The sequence below is a fragment of the Protopterus annectens genome, chromosome 3.part1 (genome assembly GCF_019279795.1).
Source record: "Protopterus annectens isolate FY-2018-M chromosome 3.part1, PAN1.0, whole genome shotgun sequence".
Taxonomy (NCBI): Eukaryota; Metazoa; Chordata; order Ceratodontiformes; family Protopteridae; genus Protopterus; species Protopterus annectens.
The window spans coordinates 64,310,719-64,332,282 of NC_056732.1; the positions used below are offsets into that span (position 1 = coordinate 64,310,719).

Here is a 21,564-nt window from a genome sequence, read left to right on the forward strand (position 1 = left end):
TTGCCTAGGCCTCTCATCTGGAGGGGGACGGGTACCCCTGATCAAGGTAATAAGGTCTTCAGCCATTTTGATCATCTGTTTTTTTAGGCATAGAGGCCTGTGCACGTGGCTCATGCTTTGGTTTTTTAGTTTTAGAAGTTGCTTTTGTCTTTGGTTTTGCAGCTGTCGGTTTGATGTACAAATGTTGAGGTCTGAATACATCCTCAGAAGCCGGTGCCTGCTCAGCGCCTCCGGACCCATCCAAGGGAGATACATCCGTCGGTCCAATACCTTGAGTATCTTGCGGCATGCCGGACTCCACATGGGTGTCGGCAGAGGCCTGTTACTCGAAGGTAGCGGGCATCAGGGGCTGCGAAGATGCCTCACTGAGTACCGGCGAACCGGCGACTGGCTTAGGAGAAGCTTCATCGTCAGTTTTGGATCGCGACTGCTTTTCTCTGTCCTTTTGTTTGCGTTTTTTATGTACTCCGGTAGTCGGATTGCTATCCGACGGCATGTCTGGGGAGTTAAATCTGTTTCCAAAATACTTTGATGCAAAAATATACCGACGCTTAGTGTGTTGGTTAAATCTAGCACAAAACCGACAGCCAGGCACGTTGTGATCAGGGCCAAGGCAAGGAATACAGTATAAATGGAAATCCTTATGAGGTATTTGCTTCCCACAAGTAATACAATTATTAACTTTTTCTGACATCGGTAAAAAGCAAGAAAAAAGTTTCCCCAGCAGGGTACTTCACTTTAGTGAAGACTTCAGTTCTGAAACTCAAACTCGAATATTTCAGGAGTCGGCCGACCGGCACTTGCGAAATGCTTCTGCTTCGGGCACCCTGCGGCAAGAAAGACTAAAGAAAATGGCGCCGGCTGCATGTTTTATACCCCTGACGACCTGACATCATGGAAGAGAACACAGCAACCGACGCAGGACCCAAGAATTTGGAATTCAGGCCGACTGAGGGCAACCTGCCAGCAGACTACCCAAATGTAATGACTGCAACAGTGAAACACGAAGAACATCCCTGATGTTGCAGGCCACCTCTGCTAAAAGGGAGGCATCTTCCAGTATTGCTCCCCACCTGCCTCTGGGGGAACTTTCACCAGGCGTAGACTGGGAAGACCCTTGAGACTTCCTGAACCACATTTTACCTGTTCCTTGTTGGTTCCTAGGAAAGTACCTCTGAGGACTGGAAACATGTACTTCTATGGCAAAAAGGGTTTTCCCATCCTTCTTACACGTGGTTAAAGTGTCTCTAACAGCTGGGCCAAAAAGAGACTTGAAGGGCTCTGGAAAATTGCACAAGTGCATCACGGCATGCCTTCTTATGGAAATAACTGAATCCACTGCTCTTTTCATTCCTTTAGCTACATGAGAAATGAGCCTCATGGAAGAACTGGAAATTGATGTCAGGGTAGCTGACTGAGAGGTGACTGAATCCTGTACTTCTTCAGAAACTGTTCCTGAGAGAGTATCAGACAGCTCCTTGATCAGATCTCTCTGCAATCTTGTAAAATGTGCCAGGCAGTTCAAAGACCATAGAGCAAAGGTGGATGAAGCATAAACTTGCTTCCCAAATCTATCCATCCCTGCAACTCCTTGTTGGGGGGGATGGATAGAGAAACATTTTTCCGCTAGTTCCTTCTTAGTGGCCACTGCTACCACAATAGCATCTACAGGAACTCCCTTCATCCAAAAAGGTTCATCTTCTGGAGCTATGAGGATTTTATCTGGTCTCTTGGGGAGTGACTCGGTGGCATAGGGATCTTCCAAACCCTATGAGAGATTAATTCAATGAGCTCGTCGGTGGGTGAAGATACCCAGTAAAGAGATGGGTGAGTACCAAAGCCTGTAGGTATACTGATTCCTCAAACAGTTGAGAGGGACTTCCAACCACCTCTTTGTTTAAGTATTTCCAGATGGTCTCCAAAGGAGACCGTCAGGAGGTGATTTGGGGGACCCTTCACCCTCCATGAAATTCGTGTCTTCTGTGATGGACTCTTCTGGAGAGTCTAGGTGCTTCCTTTTACACCCATCCGTGTTGATTCACTGAGGTGCCAGGACTGTTCTGATAAACTGGGGGGGGGGGGGGCTGATCCCAGTGACTCCAGTTCCAACACAACCAAAGTGCTCAGGGCAATCATCTGTTCCGAAGAAAAGGAAATGTTCATAACAGACACTGTTGGTTCTGGAAAGTTTGGAATTGAAGACTCTAAAGTACCTATGGAGGTTAGAGGAGGAGGATGGGGAAGGGAAAGTGGAAGGTGTCAGTGCCTGCCCCAAAGAGGTAGGAACAGATGGAGTGTCCGACATGCCTTGAGCCCAAGGAATCATCACCAACTTCTCCACTTTGACTTCAGCGAGACTCATGGAAGAACGGACAGAGACCACCGAGGGGGACTTTGATCTATCTAAGAATGAAGATGGTGGCCTGTCTGCAAAGGGGTCAAATGAAGGTGAATACTGAGTCCTTGGTAGAGAAGTAATTAGTGGAGATAATTGTTCTGGAGCCGGCAAAGGAATCGGAAACAAGGAAGAAGCAACTGGTTCCAAGGTATACTTCAGGGTCAAGGATTTTGATGTCTGCTCCGACGTCTTTTTCTTTTTTGAAGTATGAGGAAGTATTTGGAACAGAGGCAGAGTGCTCACCTCCGAAGATCTATAGGAGGAGGAGGAAGAAGCATGTCCAGATTTATGTTTGGTCTTGTCCAAAGATCCAAATATGGCCTATCCATAAACGGAGGGAAGAAGGCCTTTCAGAATAAGTTTATTCTTTCTATCTACCAATGCTCGGTGACTGAAAACGTGGCAGATAGAATGGTTCTCTTGCAAGAGCAAGGGACCTAGACAATATATACATAGTGAATGCCGGTCAGAAAAAGGAATTATGTGACTGCATTTGGAACATTTTTTAAAACCAGTCTGAGTCTTCTCTATCAGCGACCTTTCAGAGAGGGTAACTATGGCAACACCAACACAGACACAGACACAGACACACAGACACACAGACACACACACACAGACACACACACACACAGACACACACACACACAGACACATTTAGGAAAAGGTAACTTGAAAAACCAAAAGGACAGAAAATATTTTTTTTTTTGAAAGGAAGTTATCAACAATGGTAACAGAAGACTTACCAAGCAGTAAGAGGGGATGGTAAGGGATACCAACAATGGTATGAAAGAGTTACCTAAGAGTAGATGGAGAGGGAGTGAGAGTGATTAGAACAAGAGAAAAAACTTCTGAAAAAATGCCTGAAAGCTTGGAAAGATGCAATACAAGAAAAAACAAGGTTTTAATTTTAGAAGGGAAAGAAAGAGATTTTAAAGTAAAATGTTGACTTATCTGTTAAACTTGAGAGCGATGTGAAGAAACCACGTCTGAAGCTGAAAGTGGCAAACAAGATCTGACGCAATCCACCCTAAGCATTATGGATAAGGGATGTGCTATAGGGTTTTGGAGTCCACAAGCTATAGAAACACACCAAGTTGGTTACAAAAGATTGGAAGCGAACACACAGGTGATGAGAAGATGAAGACGGACAAAGTACAGTTGTGTACATTTACCATAAATATAGCTGTTTGAGTGTATTCACTGTTGCAGTCATTACATTTGGGTAATCTGCTTGCAGGTTGCCCTCAGTCAGCCTGATTAACAAAGTCTTGGGTCCTGCGTTGGTTGCTGTCCCTTCTTCCATGACGTCAGGTCATCAGGGGTATAAAACTTGCAGCCGGTGTCATTACATCAGTTTTTCTTGCCCCAGATGTCAGGTGTCCCCTAATGGGGAGCAAATAAACATAAAAACACTAAGGTATACCTCCAGCAAAAAGCAAATACACCAAAAAGGCTTTTAAGCATAGTAAAGGAAAGTAGAGGTATAGCCAGAAGAAGTAAAGGGGCTGGGTGGAGGGTAACCAGGACTGCAACAGTGAATACACTCGAGCATCTACATTTATGGTAAGTGTACACAACTGTACTATGTTCTTCGTGTTTCACTGCTGCAGTCATTACATTTGGGTAGAATCCCAAAGCTATGGATGGGACGCTGGAGCTAAACAGCATTAGGTGTGGCTATAAGGCCCTGCAGAACTGCAGTGGCAAAGCCTGCCCTGGACTTAGAGTAGAGAGGCAAATGATAATGCTTTGTAAAGGTGTGAACAGAACTCCAAGTAGCAGCCTCTAGAATGTCTTTGGTTGGTACTCCTCTGAGAAAGGCTGCTGAAGTAGCTGCAGCTCTGGTGGAATGAGACCTAATGCCCTTAGGCACAGGTTTGCCAAGGCTGCTGAAGTAGCTGCAGCTCTGGTGGAATGAGACCTAATGCCCTTAGGCACAGGTTTGCCATGGTGTAAGTAGCAGAAATGAATGCAGTGGCTTATCCACCTTGAAATAGTCTGCTTTGAAATAGCCTTTCCTTCTGATCCTGCAGCATATGTCACTAGTAACTGCTCAGTTTTTCTTAGAGCTTTAGTCCTGCTCAAGTAGAATCTTAGCTGTCTGTGCACATCCAGGGAATGCATAATCCATTCCCCTTTGCTCTGTGGATTGGGAAAGAAGGTTGGCAAATGCATAGACTGATTAAGAGCCACACTGGATACCACCTTGGGCATGAAGGATGGATTGGTCCTGAGTGACACCCTGTCCGCATGAAAGATGATGAAAGGCTCCACTGCCATAAGGGCCTGTAATTCAGATATCCTTCTAGCTGAAGTGATTGCTAAAAGGAAAGCTGTTTTCCAAGAAAGAAATTGTAAGTCTGCAGTAGCAGCTGGCTCGAAAGGAGGTAGAGTGAGTTTCTCCAATACAAAGTTAAGGTCCCAGGCAGGGGTTGGAGCTCTCCTGGGTGGTCTCAAATTTTTGGCCCCTCTGAGGTACTGCTTGAGCAGAGGATGAGAGAAGAGGGGAGGTTCTGTGTTACAATGAGCAGAAATGGCTGAGGCGTGGATTTTAATGGAGGAAAAAGACAGTCCCTTGTGAAGCATCTCAGTTAAGTATTGCAAAATCTGAGGTAAATTGGGCGCTGCTGTGCTCATCCCTTGAGATTGGTTCCAGGCACATAATCTTTTCCATTTTTCACAATAAGATTTTCTAGTACTAAGCCTCCTTGCCTCTAAGATGACATCCATCACAGGTTTGCTGAGGGATGATAAGGGTGAGTTTAAGTAATTAGCCAGGCTGCAAGGTTCAATGTTGGAAGGTGAGGGTGCAGAATCTGGTTCTCCTGCTGAGACAGCAGGAAAGGGGTCTGAGGCAGGTGCCATGGAGAGAACTGTGACACACTGCGCAGGAGGGGGTACCAGTGTTGGCGCGGCCAGTCTGGAGCAATCAAAATCATCCTTGGTTTGTCCTGTTTGATTTTTAGTAGAACTTTGAAGAGCAGAGGCAGCAGGGGGAAGGCGTAGACTGATATATATTTCCAGCTGAAGGACAGAGCATCCACTTTCCAGGCTTGTTTGTGGGGAGTCCTTGTGCAAAACTTGTCCAATTGGTAGTTGTGCGGGAGGCAAATAGGTCTAGGTCTGCGCTCCCCCATTCACTTGTCAACATGTTGAAAATCCTTGGTTCCAGTTTCCACTCATGTGGGTCCATGAGGTTTCTGCTTAGTCCATCTACCAGTATATTTAATTTTCCTGGCAGGAATTGAGCTTGGAGGTGCACTTGGTAGCTCAAGGCTGTGTTCCACAATGCCATGGCTAGTCTGCAGAGGGGGTAGGAATGTGTACCCCCCTGCTTGTTTATGTAGCACATAACCATGGTATTGTCCGTCTTTACCATTAGTTGTCCTGGATGGATGTAGTCCTTGAAGGCTGACAGAGCATTCTGTACAGCTAGCATTTCTTTTTGATTGATATGTAGGTGCATTTGACTTGGGTTCCATTTGCCCTGAATGCACTTCCTTACCAGGTGAGCCCCCCATGCATAGTCTGATGCATCTGTTAGGGTTTGGGTGGCGGGGGTAGTGTGAATGGTAGTCCCTTGTTTTGGTGGCAGGCCTTTGCCCACCAGAGGAACTCTAGGCATAGGCAAGGTATGATAGGAATCATTGTTTCTAGGCTGTAAGAATGTTGACTCCATAGGCCTTTTAGATACCACTGTAGTTTCCTCATATGCAGTCTTGCATATGGAATTAGAAGAATGCAGGAGGCCATGAACCCCAAGGCTTGCAGCATTTGTCATTCTTGCAGATAGCAGGGTTTTTGTGGCCACTTGTCTGAAATAGGTTATCAAATGAATTTGCTTTTCTGGCATGAGGTAAGCTATCTGGGAAGTTGTATTCAAGCTTGCTCCCAGGAATGTAATTTGTTGAGAGGGTACCAGTTGTGATTTCTTTTCGTTTATGGTGTATCCCAGACAAGTTAGAACCCTTTTTACAGATGATTCAAAAGTATGTCCTGTCTTTCTGCCTGAATTAGACAATCGTCCAGGTATGGATATATTTGAATACTTCTTTGCCTGCAAAATGCAATAACTGGAGTCAGGCACTTTGTGAATACCCTGGGCGCAGTAGACCAGCCAAAGGGCAGTGCAGAGAACTGATAATGCATGTAGCCTGCTTTGAAATGTAGGTATTTTCTGCAAGACTCCCTGATTGGGATGTGCAGGTAATGCTTCTTTTAAATCTAGTGTTGCCAACCAGGCATCTTTGCCTAGCATAGGAAGTAATTGGTGAAGAGTCAGCATCTTAATATTTGGAATCTCCAGAAAGGTGTTTAAGAGTAGATAGGTCCAGGATTGGACGCCATGATTTGTCTTTTCTGGGTACCAGGAACAGTCTGGAGTAGAAACCTTGTCCCTTTTCCTCTTCTGGTACCAGCTGAATAGCCCCCATGCTTAAGAGAGAAAGTACTTGTTGTTGAGCCTCTGCCCACTGATTTGGGGGCAGGTCCGGCCACCAATTTGGTGCTGGCAACGTGTGGAAATGAAATCTGTATCCCTGGGACACTATATTTAAAACCCATTTGTCCTGGGTTATGAATTCCCAGTTCTTTGCATGAAGAGCAATCTTTCCCCCAAAAGTGGCGGTCAGAAGATAAGTGCTTGGAAATTTTAAAAGGAAGTCTGTTTACCATAGGGGGTGGTCTTGTTATTCCCAGATTTGGAAGTGGAGGTCCCCTACTGCTTAGTTCTGAGAGTCCCCTGGGACTGAACCCTGTTTTTTTTTGCTGTGTCTGGGTTTGGCTTGAGAAGACCTGGATGGGGCTGGAAAGGAACAATTCTTAGTAGGCCAGTGCCTACTAAATCTAGGAGGTTGCACTTGTAAAAAATCTTTAACAGTTTGCAAAGATTTAGCTTTATCTTCCATCTTTTTAAGAACTTCTTCAGCCTTATTGCCAATCCGGCGGCCCTGATGTAAAGGAGTATCCAACAATTTAGCTTTAACATGATCAGGCAAAGATTGCTCCTTAAGCCAAGCATACCTTCTAAGCACAGACCCGGTAACAGCAGCCCTGCAAGAGGCCTCTAAAGAATCAAAACCACAATGCAAAGTACGTTTTCCAACTTGTTCAGCAGAATGCATTAAGTCCTGTAAATCTTTATTTTCCACACAGTCAGGAATCAACATCATTTTCTGTTTAAGCAGTCCAATGACATGTTGCTGATATTTTAACAATGAAATTGGCAGTTTAAAGCTCTGATTGCCAAGGTTGCTGAAGTATCAACCTTTTTGCTCCATCTATCCAGCGCCCTGGAGTCTCTATTAGAAGGGGTAGGATTTTTAGCAGTAGAAGCCTTAATGCCCTTGGGCCCCTGAGAAACCATCTCTGGATCTGCAATAGGATTTTTGAAAAGGAACTTGTGGGACTCAGGAACCCTGTAGTATCTGTCAGGTTTACTAGCAGCAGGAGGCAGGGAATCGGGGGCCAAATTGGATTCCGAGAAAACATCAACAATGTCTAGTACAGGAGGAATAGGCAAAGGCCTATGGTGAGGTAGAAGAAGGAAAACCCTAAGCCTCTTTTTTGAATCAAAAAATTCCTGGCTTTCCCAGTGAAAATGCTCCCTTAAAGTATGTAAGGTTTCCCAAAAGAAAAATCCTCAGGAGGGGAAGCAGTGGGAATAGAATCCTCTGCATCAGAATCCTCATAAGTAGGTAAAGACAAATCCAGGTCATCAGAAGAGTCAGAAGAAATAGAATCCTGATCAGAAGATTCATAATCAAGCTCAGCCCTAGGCCTCTTAGAGGGAAGGGTTGACTATTCCTGATTAGAGTAATTAGATCTTCAGCCATTTTTATCATTTGTTTTTTAGACATAGGGGCCTGAGCATGTGGTCTGGGCGTCGGTTTTTTAGACATGGATCGAGATTTAGGCCTTAGTAATGAAGGAGGCGTCGATTTAATACGCAAGTCCGTAGGCCTGAATATACCCTCAGAAGCGGGTGCCTACACAGCAGCTCTGGACCCATCCAAGGTAGAGACATCCACGGGTTCCATAAGTATCTTGCGGCATACCGGACTCCGAATGGGTCTCAGTAGAGGCCTGCGAATCAGAAGTAGCGGGTATCAGGGGCTGCGAAAGCGCCTCACTGAGTGCCAACGAACTGGCGACTGGCTTAGGAGAAGCATCGTCGGCAGTTTTGGACCTCGGCGGCCTGTCTGTCTATCTTTGCATTTTTTTCAGAATCCTGGTAGTCAGATGGTTAACAGACGACATTTCTGCATAATTAAACAGAGAACCAAACTATTTAGAGGCAAACATATACCGACGACGGATAGTGTGCTGATTAAATAAAGCACAAAACCAACAGCAAGGTAGATCGTGGTCAGGGCCTAGGCAAGGAATACAGTGCGAATGAAAATCTTTATGAGGTATTTGCTTTCCACAAGTAATGCAATTATTAACTTTTACTGATATCGTTAAGGAGCAAGAAAAAGTTTCCCCAATGGGGTACTTCGCTTTATGTTAAAGACTTCGGTTCTGAAACTCGAAAAAGACAATTTCAGGAGTCAGCCAACCGGCACTTGTGAACTGCTTCTGTTTCGGGCACCGCATGGCAAGAAAGACTGATGTAATGACGTCGGCTGCATGTTTTATATCCCTGGCGACCTGACATCATGCAAGAAGAGACAGCAACCGACGCAGGACCCAAGACTTTGTTAATCAGGCCGACTGAGAGGCAACCTACAAGCAGATTACCCAAATGTAATGACTACAACAGTGAAACACGAAGAACATCTTCAGATCAAACATTTAAAAAAGTTGTTTACATAATATATGATAATAATAACATCTTATCATAATGGCTACTCTATATTATTTTGGAACATGAATGGCCTCAGATATAGACAAAAAGAAGAGAGTATTGAATTACATTAAGAAATGTGTGTAAACAGCAATACTACAGGTGATGCATTTGGAAAAAAGCAAGCATAAGAATGGACATTCATACACCTTGACTATAAAGTGGTTATGTTTACAACAGCTAAAAGATTGGCAAAGGTGTTGACAAAATTGAGAGAAGTGAATCAATGCAGTTTTGTGGAGGGGACACAAACATTTGGCAACATTAACAGAACAATGATGATCCAGAGGGAAGCAGAGTACAAGAAAATACCACTGTTGTTGGTGGGTCTTGATGAAGAAAAAGCATTTAAAAGAGAAGGCTGGGATTTTATAAATAAGGCAATGGAAGCATTAGCATTCCCTGACACAATGATAAGGTTAATTTAGGAGGGTATATGAGGGATCAGAGGCGAAACAAAGTGGGACGGTTACTCATTTACAAGTTGCGTCTATACAGAAAAAAACAGGTAGGGGTGCTCTCTTTCCCCTTTATTTGATTTATATTTACACCAACTGGCAAAGAAAATAAGGGACTCCAAAATTCAAGGATAAAATTGATATGGTACTCAAGAAAAGTTGACTATTTGCAGACAATACTATTTTGTATATTATAAAACCAAAAAGACATCTCATTGCTGTGGAACATCTTAAGACAGTTTCAAGTCTTTTCAGGAAATAAAATTAATGAAGATAAAACAATAACTGTAGACTATGTACTCACACGTGAATTTGTCCAGCAATACCCATATTTATGAGGACGTGATAAAATGAAATAGGAGTATGGATTAAAAAGGATTCTGTTATAGTAGCTAAATCTATGTGGGAAGAAACTAAACAAAAAGACAACACAATAACAGAGAAACTGGAAGCTCTTGTTTATGGATACGGATAGCAGGGATACAAGCAAAGAAAATGTTTTTAGCCCCTTTAGTTGTACTTACAGGCCAGGCATACTTTCATCAATCAGAGAAAATGTAACCACTAACCGCTTAACATTTAATGAGTGGAATAAACTTAGTGCTGGTTCTACAGTTTTTGTGTAGTGGAATTGCTTGTTTTGGGGACTGTGGTGGTGCCGTTGTGTTTCAGAAGTGGTGGTTACATTATATAGAGTTGAACTGAAGCACAGTTATTTTGTTTTCTGTTATTGGCCTGATGGATTCTGCACCGCCTAATATAAACATGCCTTCGCCCATCAAGTCAGACGAGATTAGGAGACTTCAGTCGGAAGTATCCTTATTGAGGGGCGATGTGAGCAAGTTGTTATCCCTATTCAACACACACGATAGTCGAGTGCATAAAGGCACCAATGAGGGTCAGCAAATTGGTGATGGGATCTGTTTGAAATTAGCACCCGAAAGGGCTTTGCTCCAACACAGTTCGCAAAACACAAGTAGACGGAGTGTGGATGGCGAGTTGGTGTATAATAGGAGCAGCTCTGTGGTTACATCATCACTGGATACACCGAATGGGCAAATACTTAGAAATTCGGGGGATATTGATTTACCGATGCAGCCACATGGAAATGAACATGGTCACAGTAAGGCTGCATCCAACGATTTTACATTTGACTTTTCGTTTAACAATCATCTTGAAGAAGCAATCCGGACTGGTGCCAAGCCCAAAAGGAAACAAACCATGCAAACCTATGGTAATACACAAGCGGCCACTAAAGGTACTGTAACTGATGGTATTGCACTTGAGAAAAAGAATGTAAATGATGTGAATACGCGTGGTCAATTAAAAACATTTTTGGAACGTAACTTTGTTTTTGATGGTGTATGGAATGTCAACACGAATGAAAATTATGACCCTCGTAATATAAAAGGAACTTTAAAAGATCTTATTTATTCCATGGGGAAAAAGTTAAATATTATTAACTCTGTCAAACTTGATAACGCATATCTTTCTAAAAGTATAGATATTCACATTGTTCCGATGGGTTTAAGATTTTTTAAGACACCTATGGGTGTCGATTTATCAGTTAACAAAAATGAAGTTACTAAGTTATTTGACTCGTTTGGAATGCAGTATATGAATTTATTGATTAAATGTAATGATGAAAAATTATGTAAATTGATGAATGAAGTGGAACAGCTAAATGAAATTATTATTAGGGACCTGATGTTTCCTCAATGGGAAAGATTATATGTTAAACAATTTGAATTAGCGGAACAAAAAACTAAAAAGATATATGAAAAGAAGTGTAAAAAAATACAAAGAGATACTGAACAATACAGTAAGGGTATATCATACACTTGGGGTGAGACGAAACACTTGAGTCCATCCGCACATACTTTTAGAAGTATAGGAAGGCAATTGGATGAAAGGACAAACAAGTTGGATAGTCAGCAATCACATGGAGATAATGTTTATAATTCAAATTTTTACAGGGAAACGAAGGATGGAGAACACAAAGAATGGACAAGGGGGAGAAAATGGAGAAAGAAGGGACACAATTATTAAACATTAGTAGTATATTAAAGGATGTTAATGATGGAGAATTAGACAAAAACAAAAGTGGAATAGAGGTTGATGGACCAGTTTTACAGTACAACAATTTTAAAATATACAATTACACACAATTTCCTATTAACAAGATTCATTTTGATGTATTATCTAAAGGGATGAAATATATTCCCACAGGGTGTTTTAAGTTGGTTGACTGTTTAAATGAATTCAAATTATTTATTAGGAGACTCAACTTAGGCTTACTATTTAGAAATAGTGAAGCCGATGTAATGAATAAAAATAAATTAAAGAAAAAAGTAACTTTATTCCGATTACGCACCCTACTGTTCAATTATTTGATAATATAGTTACAAGAGAAATTTATCAATTACAGAATATGAGAAATAAGAAAGTTAAGAGTAATCTTACCAAATCTGAATGGTATACACACTAAAGGAACTAAGCAACAATAATGATATTAGGGTAATGAAACCCGATAAGGGGGGCGGTATTGTGATATTTGATAGTTCAGAGTATAACATGAGAATGTATGATATCTTACATACATCAGGAAATTATGAGATATTATCCCTAAATGAAATCAATATTGCATACAGAAGAATAGATCTGCATATAGTGGAGTTTCTTATAGATAGAAGAATAACAGAGGACACGTACAGATTTATGAAGGTGGAATTTCCACAACTTACCACGTTAGTAGGGATACCTAAAACTCATAAGAGTGTAAGCAATCCGCCTTTCAGACCCATTATATCTGGGAGTAGGTCTAAAACTTTCCCATTAGGAGTTGTAGACACTAAATTGAAACATATTTATGGTAAAGTGGAACATATGGTTAAAGATTCTTGGCAGTTTTTGGAAAATTATCCAACTGATAGCTGGAAATCCAATCTTACATACATTTCTATCGATGTGGTAGATTTGTTTTCCAGCATTCCCAAACAAGAAGGGATGGAAGCCTCCCAAAACAGTATTAGGAAGTACAGTGATCTTGAATGGGATACAATTTGTCTAGTGATGGAGTTAATGTCTATAGTTTTAGAACACAATTAAATCTACTATGATGGGGAGTTCTTCAGGCAAACCAAGGGGGTAGCTATGGGGGCAGCTTGTGCCCCCATATATGCCAATTTGGTTATGCTTGATTGGGAGAATTCAGTCATTTTTGGTAGTGAATTTTTCAAAGACATTCGATACTATTCTAGATTTCTAGACGATATATATATTTTGTGGGAAGGGGACGGTGATAGTCTCAGTTTATGCAGTATATCAATAATAGCAATAATTATTTAAAGTTTACACTTACAAGTAGTTCTACAGGGGTTCCCTATTTGGACACCTATGTATTTGATGGGTTAAATGAGTTTCAATCGAAAATTTATAGAAAGAGCACGTATACTAATTCCTACATAGAATATGCGAGTAATCATCCGAGAAAAATGAAGTACAACATTTTTTAAGGGGCAATGTGTAAGAGCTATTAGAATGACTTCAAATTATGAAGACGTTGTTGACGAGTTAAATTTTATTACCAGTTTATTTTTAGATAGAAATTATCAAACAGAGATGATGGAAGATGTGAGGAAATATGTACTGAGTGAAAGGGGTAATAAATATGTTCCATTATTGGGAGCTGGGGTCAAAGGGAATATGCCTAATACTAAGAAAGAGACAACTTTGAAAAGTTTTAAGAGAGCATGCGTAGTAGAGTATGGTCCCTACACAAACAATATTAAGGAAATCATTTCCAATATGTGGAATATTCTTGTGGTAGATGAAGAAATTAAAGTAGTCGTAGGCTTGAAACCCTCATTTGTATATAAAATGGGAAGGAACATCAAAGGATATTTGGAGCATGGTTTCAGGAATAGGGGAGTAGAGAATGGTGTTAAACACACTACAAAATGTGGACAATGTAATTAATGCCAAGTTATAAATGAAAGTGAGGGACTGGTTTTGGACAATATTAACAGAACTAAGATTAAGTTTGTGAAAGGGAATTGTGCAACCAGATATGTGATATATTTGGCTAAATGCACGGAATGTCCTGGATACTACATAGGTAAGACAGAGCGGTGTTTTAAGAAGAGGATTTATGCCCACCTATATAGTATCAGGACGAAGGACAACAAAAATGCACTGTATAGGCATGTGGAGAAATATAGAATTGAACACAAATTCACTTTTGCTATTTTGGAAAATATTATCCCTGACCCTAGGGGGTGATATTAAGAACGTTTTGGCATGTAGGGAAATATGGTGGCAGTTCTTTACAGATGCTAACATCCCCCCTGGATTAAATGATTTTATATCAATCAAACCTCTTTTGGATAGAAGAAGATGAATATTTATGTGTATTATTCATATTATGTATGTCAATACATATTTTTATATTAATTTTATATTTATTCATTTATCATTGTTTTGTTACTTTAAGAATGGTTGACTGCTTTTAAAATTGTTGGCGCCATTTTAGGCGTTTAAACTGTTTGCTCAAGTGAGTAATTGTTCTGAAGAAGCTCACAATTTAAGTGAGTGAAAGCACTTAACATTTTACTGAGTGGAATAAATTTAGTGCTGGTTCTACAGTTTTCGTGTAGTGGAATTGCATGTTTTGGGGACTGTGGTGGTGCCGTTGTGTTTCAGAAGTGCTGGTTACATTATATCGAGTTGAACTGAAGCACAGTTATTTTGTTTTCTGTTATTAATCAGAGAAAAAGTTGTGGACAATAATTATATAGAGTTTAAGGAAATTTACCTGTGAGGGGAAGAAGGCAAGGGTAAAATGGGATAAGCTGATCCTTCCAACAGAAGGCAATAATTTAGGATTACCTGATTTGAAGAAGATTTTTAGAGCTACATGGCTAAGGCTCATATACCTATCACAAGTAGAAAGCTATAATCAAAGTGCAAGGGATGATGACAAATGGGGGGGGGGGCAAGAAATAAGGAGTGGGTGAGATTTTGGATGCAGATCCTTAAGGTGAATAACACAAATACAGAATATTATGTACATAAAGTAGCAGAGAATATTCTAAAAACTAAGCCAACATGAGAAGGGAGATTTTTTTATGCTTAGGAGTGCAGAGAATAGGCAAGAGGGAGCTGGAATTTAATGGAGAAAACTGGCAAAGGGACCACAGTATTGGGATCAAATAACTAGAGAGGGAAGGGTAATAGATGGGAAGAGGCCAAGAAGACATTTGGACTTTAAGTTAGAGACTGCCTTCCGCCCATCAGGTACTGATGTCAGAGTATCAAAGTCAAAGTAAACTTTATTGCCATTGAGAAATCACACAAGTGCAAAAACTGAACGAAATGCTGTGTCTCCGGACTCAATGTGCAGACAACATACAGACTATTTTCACAGACATTTACACATGTAACACCTAGCTATTACATCATGGACATGCAGGTAGACAGACTAATAATGCACATAATTAGAAACACATTTTAACATTTTTCGAACTGAACACTTACTTGCATGAGTATAAGCAAAGAAAAAAGGGTGGGTGAATCCTATGTGAAAGACCTGCTCTGGTAGAGTTTTTAGACGAATCTAGAACAGAAGCTGCTGTTAAAAGGATCATTAATAGGGCATACAAATTATTGCATGATAACAAGGAATCAATCAGAGGAGGTTAGAAAGATTAGGAAGAAAGACTGGATAAGCAATTCACAAGGAAACAAGAGGACATATTTATGGCTCCCAAGTATGTAACAAAGTCTACGTTTACGATTTTTGCTTGGAAGTGTTTGCATAGGTATTTTATACCCCATGCAGACTCCAAAGAATTTCTGGCAGGTAGCTGGCAAATTCTGAAGGTGTGATGGGGAAGAAAAAGGTAACTGGAAAGATATGTTTTGGGAGTGTAATGAGTTGACAGTCCTCAAAAATTCCCTACAGTATACTCTTTCGGAAATACTGGGTGAGAAAATGGGTGTACCTAAGGAAATTATTTTTTTTTTTGAGATGGGATACAAGATCTGAACTGCTTAGACATAGTAAGGACTTGTTAAGTTCAACTTTGGTGGCTGCCAAAAGAGCAATTACTAGAAAATGGAAATCAAAATCTAAACCAACTAACTGTACTTGAAGTACTGAATATTTTAATGTAGACAAAGGAACTGGAAAAGGGTAAGAGCAAATTATATACAAAAAATGGAAATTGTGGGAAGAATAAATGCAGAATAATGTTTTGGAGGAGTGAGACTTAATGGAAGGGAGGAATTGATCAATTTATGTAAAGCTGGATTGATAATAAGCTATTAAAAAAACAAAAAAAAAACATTATGTTTGTAACTAGGAACATGTTAATATAGTTTGTTTTCTTTTACATAAATGTAGGTTTGCCTATGTCTTAAGTGATAATTCAATAAAGGTTTTAAAAAAACATACAGACACTGAAGTACCACTCTACAACTGTAAGGGTTTTCTGGAATAATTTAGAGAGACGGCAAACACTTGCAGACAAATGGGTGACAGATTTAAGTTTGCTATGGTTCATTACTAACAGAGTTAACAGTAATATTTCATTGTAAAATAGTGAATGTCCTTCTCATTATATCAGAAATGCAAGACATGACTATAAAGTGGGCCGTGAATCCATTAAAATTACTAGCTATGGTGCAAACTTTCAGAGAAAAAGTACTTACAAAAACTGTGGGGTAGTCAGAAAAGAGCTTCCTCCCAAGTCCATTGGATATTTAAACATCAAGAAGAAATACAAGTGTCCAACCAAATTTCCAATCAGTTCATTGACAATGCTGCATCAAACAAAAATAAATACATACATGTGAGGTAAAAATATGTTCATATTCAGCCAGCTTATTAAAGCGAAATACAAATAAACACTATGCAAAACCAACAAAACCAATTCAAGATTCAAGACACAAAGAATAACAGATGTATTAAACCTATGAACATCTTTGAAGATTAAAATATAAACTACATGTAAACAACAGACAGCTACTTACCATGCCAGTAGATTTATGAGGAAGTCCTCAGGGGTGTATGACTAGGAATATAACCCCCTGCAACCTTCAATTTAGATTTTTGTCTTCAGCTCCCAGGCCAAAGGACACATGCATGCCATGATGTTACATACCACAGTAGAAATGTAAACCTAATCCCTCTTACCCACTTGTTTGATCCCATCCACTGAATAAAGTGGATGCTGGTTGCTAAAAATCATTAACATCAGAAAGCATTTAAAGTTATTAGGGGTGTTTAAAATGCTTCTTATAACTATTTTTCTGTTTGTAACACCCCTAAAAGGTCCACCACTCTGATAAGCTTTCTCAATTGAGCAAACAGGGTGGAGCGTTGTATGAAAGAGAACTTCACTAAGTCTTTCCTCTGCTGAGGGACCCCTCAGTGGATCTACAGAGAAATTTTTATCTGTATTAGTAAGACAGCCGATCTTGCTCCCAGGGCTGAAACAATGACAACAGCAGAAAAGGATTTCAGAAGTGTGGACTGCTATTGCTGCCCCCCTCCTCCAACCAACACAAACCGATGCACTTCTGGGAACTTTTAATATAAAGACAGATGCAGATGTAAAGTTAGCTTCTGTAGTTTATTTAAATGATTAAGTCCTATGCTAGAAGCCTTTATGCTGGAAGATGATTACCAATTTTTCTTCTCGACTTTCATGCATACAACCATTTGTAAATTACTAATTTCACTTGCTGCAGCTCACTAAGTTAAAATTGCCATTCACCCATAAATGTGAGCAGCTAAACATGCTGGCTATTTCATACCTTTTCAAGGTGCAAACTCCTATTTAAGTCATGAATTCTAAAACAAAATGATGTTTATCTGGAGACTCCAGATGTGACATGTTGTACCACAGTGGCAGAGACCCAGGCTATGTGTATGGAATCAGGATTTAAGCAATAAGTTTAAGTGGAAGGAGAATCTGCAGAAGCAGTGCAATGCAGTCGAGTAGATTGATAAGAAATGGATGCTAAAATTAAATAATGCTACCATTACTCTTCAAAGACGTATTTAGCAGTAGTACCTGGATCACTATACCACCCTGGTGAACTTGGCCAGGAAAGCTGGGGTCCTGGAGATGGTCATAACTGAAGATGATGTTAAAGGCCAATGAAGTGGAATATCACACTAAATTCTTCTCATCCAAAACACTCCTCCAAAGATTAGAAGGCCTGAAAAATATAGGGAAGCAAACAATGATTGGTTGTTTGTTCTTCCAGGAGAAGGTAGAGGGCCCAAACGTATTCCTGCAGCAGTGGATTTCTATGATGCTGGGCCGGAAATTCTAGCTAAAAATGCCATATGCTGAGCAAACAGGGCCTTTGTTCCTCACCTTTCAAATCTACATAGTCCCTCCAAAAGCTATGACTATAAAGTTCTATCCATGCCAAGACAAATAGCTGTCTGGTATAAGGGATGATAAGGCCACATCACCAGGAAGAACAATGATTATTCTGTTGATGCATATCAACAACAATGAAAATGTTTTACCTTTCACAGACTGGTAAAACAAACGGCAGAAAATCCTCATAACCAGTGAAGCTTCATGTTCTGTATCAAGGGGAAGAAAGAGTTGCCCAAATCTTTGAGGACACATTAGCACTGTGTCAGCAACTTCAAACTGTTATTGAAAGATATACTCAAGTGCCTAAGATGGTACTCAGTGACCTGAAATAGCAGAGGGAGGACAGAAAGAATTCCACAGTGAAAACAGAACAAGCAAACACATGCAAGTGCAATGACTTAAAATTACTAGACTAGGATGATGGCACATTGCTTTGATGAGTTCAATGACATCCAAAAAACCTTGTGAATTATTAAAAATTAAGCCCTGTGAAAGGAAAATTTAGGACGAGGTGCAGGTGAATATCATTTAGATATTAAAAGGAGCAGCATGGAGGAATTTGCAGCTTATGTTATTAAAACTCCTCATAACCTTAGCCAAGGAATTACTTTTTACATTAAAAGCCACATACAGATTTTATATATTTAATATAATCTGCGAAGGGGGTTAGAACAGAGAAGGCTTCAGCTGTTACCTGCTAAGCAACTACAAATAATGGCATGACTAAAGTAGTTGCATGCATCACCTTTGGGCAGGAATACACTAACTGTGGGGGCACTTGCACATATTAGGCTATGTCCTTGTTAGATTGGCCATGCAAGAAAGGAGGGGCAACTAAGTGGGACAAGTGTATCATCTAAGCTCCTGCTGTGATAACAAAGGGGCTCTTACCTTGTAATAAACCCCCTTGACTTCTGATGGAATTTGTCATGCTCAAAGGAATCTTCAGGATGAGATGTGATGCCTGTTGCCTTTGCAATAAACACTGAATGTTAGGAAAGAAAAAGTGGTGAGACTTTCCAGAATGTGATGATTTTTTGGTCACCATAGAAACAAACATCATATAACCTGACTCCAAGCCACGCTAGAAATCTAGAGATCACATCCAGCTTGCTATAAGGCAAACAAGTCACAAGATTATTTATGCCCAGCCAATACCACTCTCATGCTATACTGTTCTTTTGAAGAAAGGCAAAGCAGGTCAGTCACTGAGCAAATTTACAGGCACGAGAGGTGGAGTATGCATTGGCTAATACTTGACATGTGAAGATAAAGGATATCAAGGAGGATGGGGTTCCTAATGGTAGATACAGGATATCAAGGAGGATGGGGTCCCTAATGGTGGATACAGGATATCAAGGAGGATGGGGTCCCTAATGGTAAAGCATGCAAGGCATAGATCACCCTACATCAGCCTATAAGCAACCAAGTAAAAGGATAGCACTTCAAGTCCTTCCTAGTAGCTCTGGTAATTTATGCCAACAAAGTTCTTCATGGAACCTTCTAATTGCTTAATATGTCTGGAAAGGTACATCCCAAAAAGGCTGCTGTGCTCTATACAAACTAAGTATTGTTCCTCTGCATGCAAACTTAACTTTACTTGAGTTAGATGATATACTTTTAGATATTAGCTGTGGTAAATAAAAGCATTTTCTGACTACTGTTGCTACATGGTGATTGAAGAAGATGGAATTTTCAACCAAATGTCCAAGATCCACAACTACATTATGGCACTTCCATCTAGCCTCCAGGCATCACAAAAATCAAAACTTTAACAATTCTATAACAAAGATGCTCAACTTCAGCAAATACACCTTTCGGAACCCACCACTGTAAAGCAGTAAAAAGCCTAAATTGGTTAGAACTATCCTATCAACTAAAATATACCCAGCTTTTTATCACCTATAAAATTATCCGGCATCCATCTGTTTGTCCAGCACTAAACACTCTACACGATTATGTTCACAGCTGGTCATTATGATCCAATCACCAAAAACACCTGTCTGTCCACAAACTCATCAAATTTGCTGGGCATTGTCTATACTTGTACCATGTTGCTAAGGCCTGGAATGCCTTTCCTGTATCCATCAGGTCAACACCCTTCCTCCCATCCTTCAAAACCATTCTGAAAGACTTCCTAGTCAAAAGCTGTCTCTGTTCTTGCTCAACATCAGGAAAAACGATACCCCTAAATGTAAACAATTACCTAGTCATACCTTACATCTCCTTACTCTCCCTTCTTCACTCACTTCCTTACTTCTATCAAACCCCCCCTACCAGCTTTCTCTCTAAATATATCATAAGCCTGCTTTTCTCTCCCTTAATACTGCAATTCCAGTTTGTTTGCATTATACTAACTTACCTTTAATTTCTGAATAAACTTGCTAACATTTCTAGAAATATTAAATCATCATTCTATAGCTTGTATCTGTTCTTAACCAATGTTTTCATATTATGTCTCATTTGATAAAATTATTTAAAACATAGATGTTTTTGTATTATTTTTAAAATTGTAAAATTATAGCTCTTAAAATGTTTTGTAATACTTTGGAGCTTTTCTCCTCAGGCTTCCACTGAAAATGGGCTCCCACCCAACCGGGCTTTATCAGTAATCAAATGTCAATAAATAAATAAATCCATCAGTCCACCCACCCACAACTCCTTTTTCCCATTATTACACATAAGATCAAGGTGTCACTTCAACAGTGAAGATGATCTAGAGCTAAGGTTTACACCGCCATGTGGCTAGCCCTGCTGCGGCAGTTCTTAGACACCACACTCTCACTTGCATACTCTCTCCTGTGGCCAATTTAGAGTGTCCAATCAACCTACTGCATTGTCTTTGGAATGTGTGAAGAAACCGGAGTACCTGGAGGAAACCCACATGAACACAGGGAGGACGTGCAGACTCCACACAGAAGGCACCTCAGCCAAGAATCGAACCGGGGAACCTCTTGTTACATTTGGGTAATCTGCTGGCAGGTTGCCCTCAGTCGGCCTGATTAACAAAGTCTTTTGCCCTGCATTGGTTGCTGTCTCTTCCTCCATGACGTCAGGACGTCAGGGGTATAAAACATGCATCCGATGCCATTACATCAGTTTTTCTTGCCCCAGATGTCAGGTGCCCCCTTAATGGAGAGCAAATAAAATTAAAAAACACAAAAATATACCTCCAACCAAAAGCAAATACACCAAAAGGCTTTTAAGCATAGTAAAGGAAAGTAGAGGTACAGCCAGAGAAAATTAGGGGGCTGGAGGGAGGGTAACCAGGACTGCAACAGTGAATACACTCAAACATCTACATTTATGGTAAGTGTACACAACTATACTATGCTCTTCGTGTTTCACTGTTGCAGTCATTACATTTGGGTAGATTCCCAAAGCTATGGTTGGGAGGAGGAGTTTATACAGCATTAGGACCAGTTGTAAGGCCCTGCAAGACAGCAGTGGCAAAGCCAGCTC

General features: G+C 40.4%; 1 protein-coding gene across 1 annotated transcript in view; it reads right to left on the reverse strand.

The window, feature by feature from the left end:
* DERL1 (derlin 1) overlaps positions 1-21,564 on the reverse strand; it is a gene marked incomplete in the record, with an annotated part of 727,712 nt that overhangs the window by 91,714 nt on the left and 614,434 nt on the right. Inside the window, 1 exon segment of the mRNA XM_044066574.1 lies at positions 16,415-16,525. Within this exon segment, the coding sequence (XP_043922509.1) occupies positions 16,415-16,525 (111 nt within the window).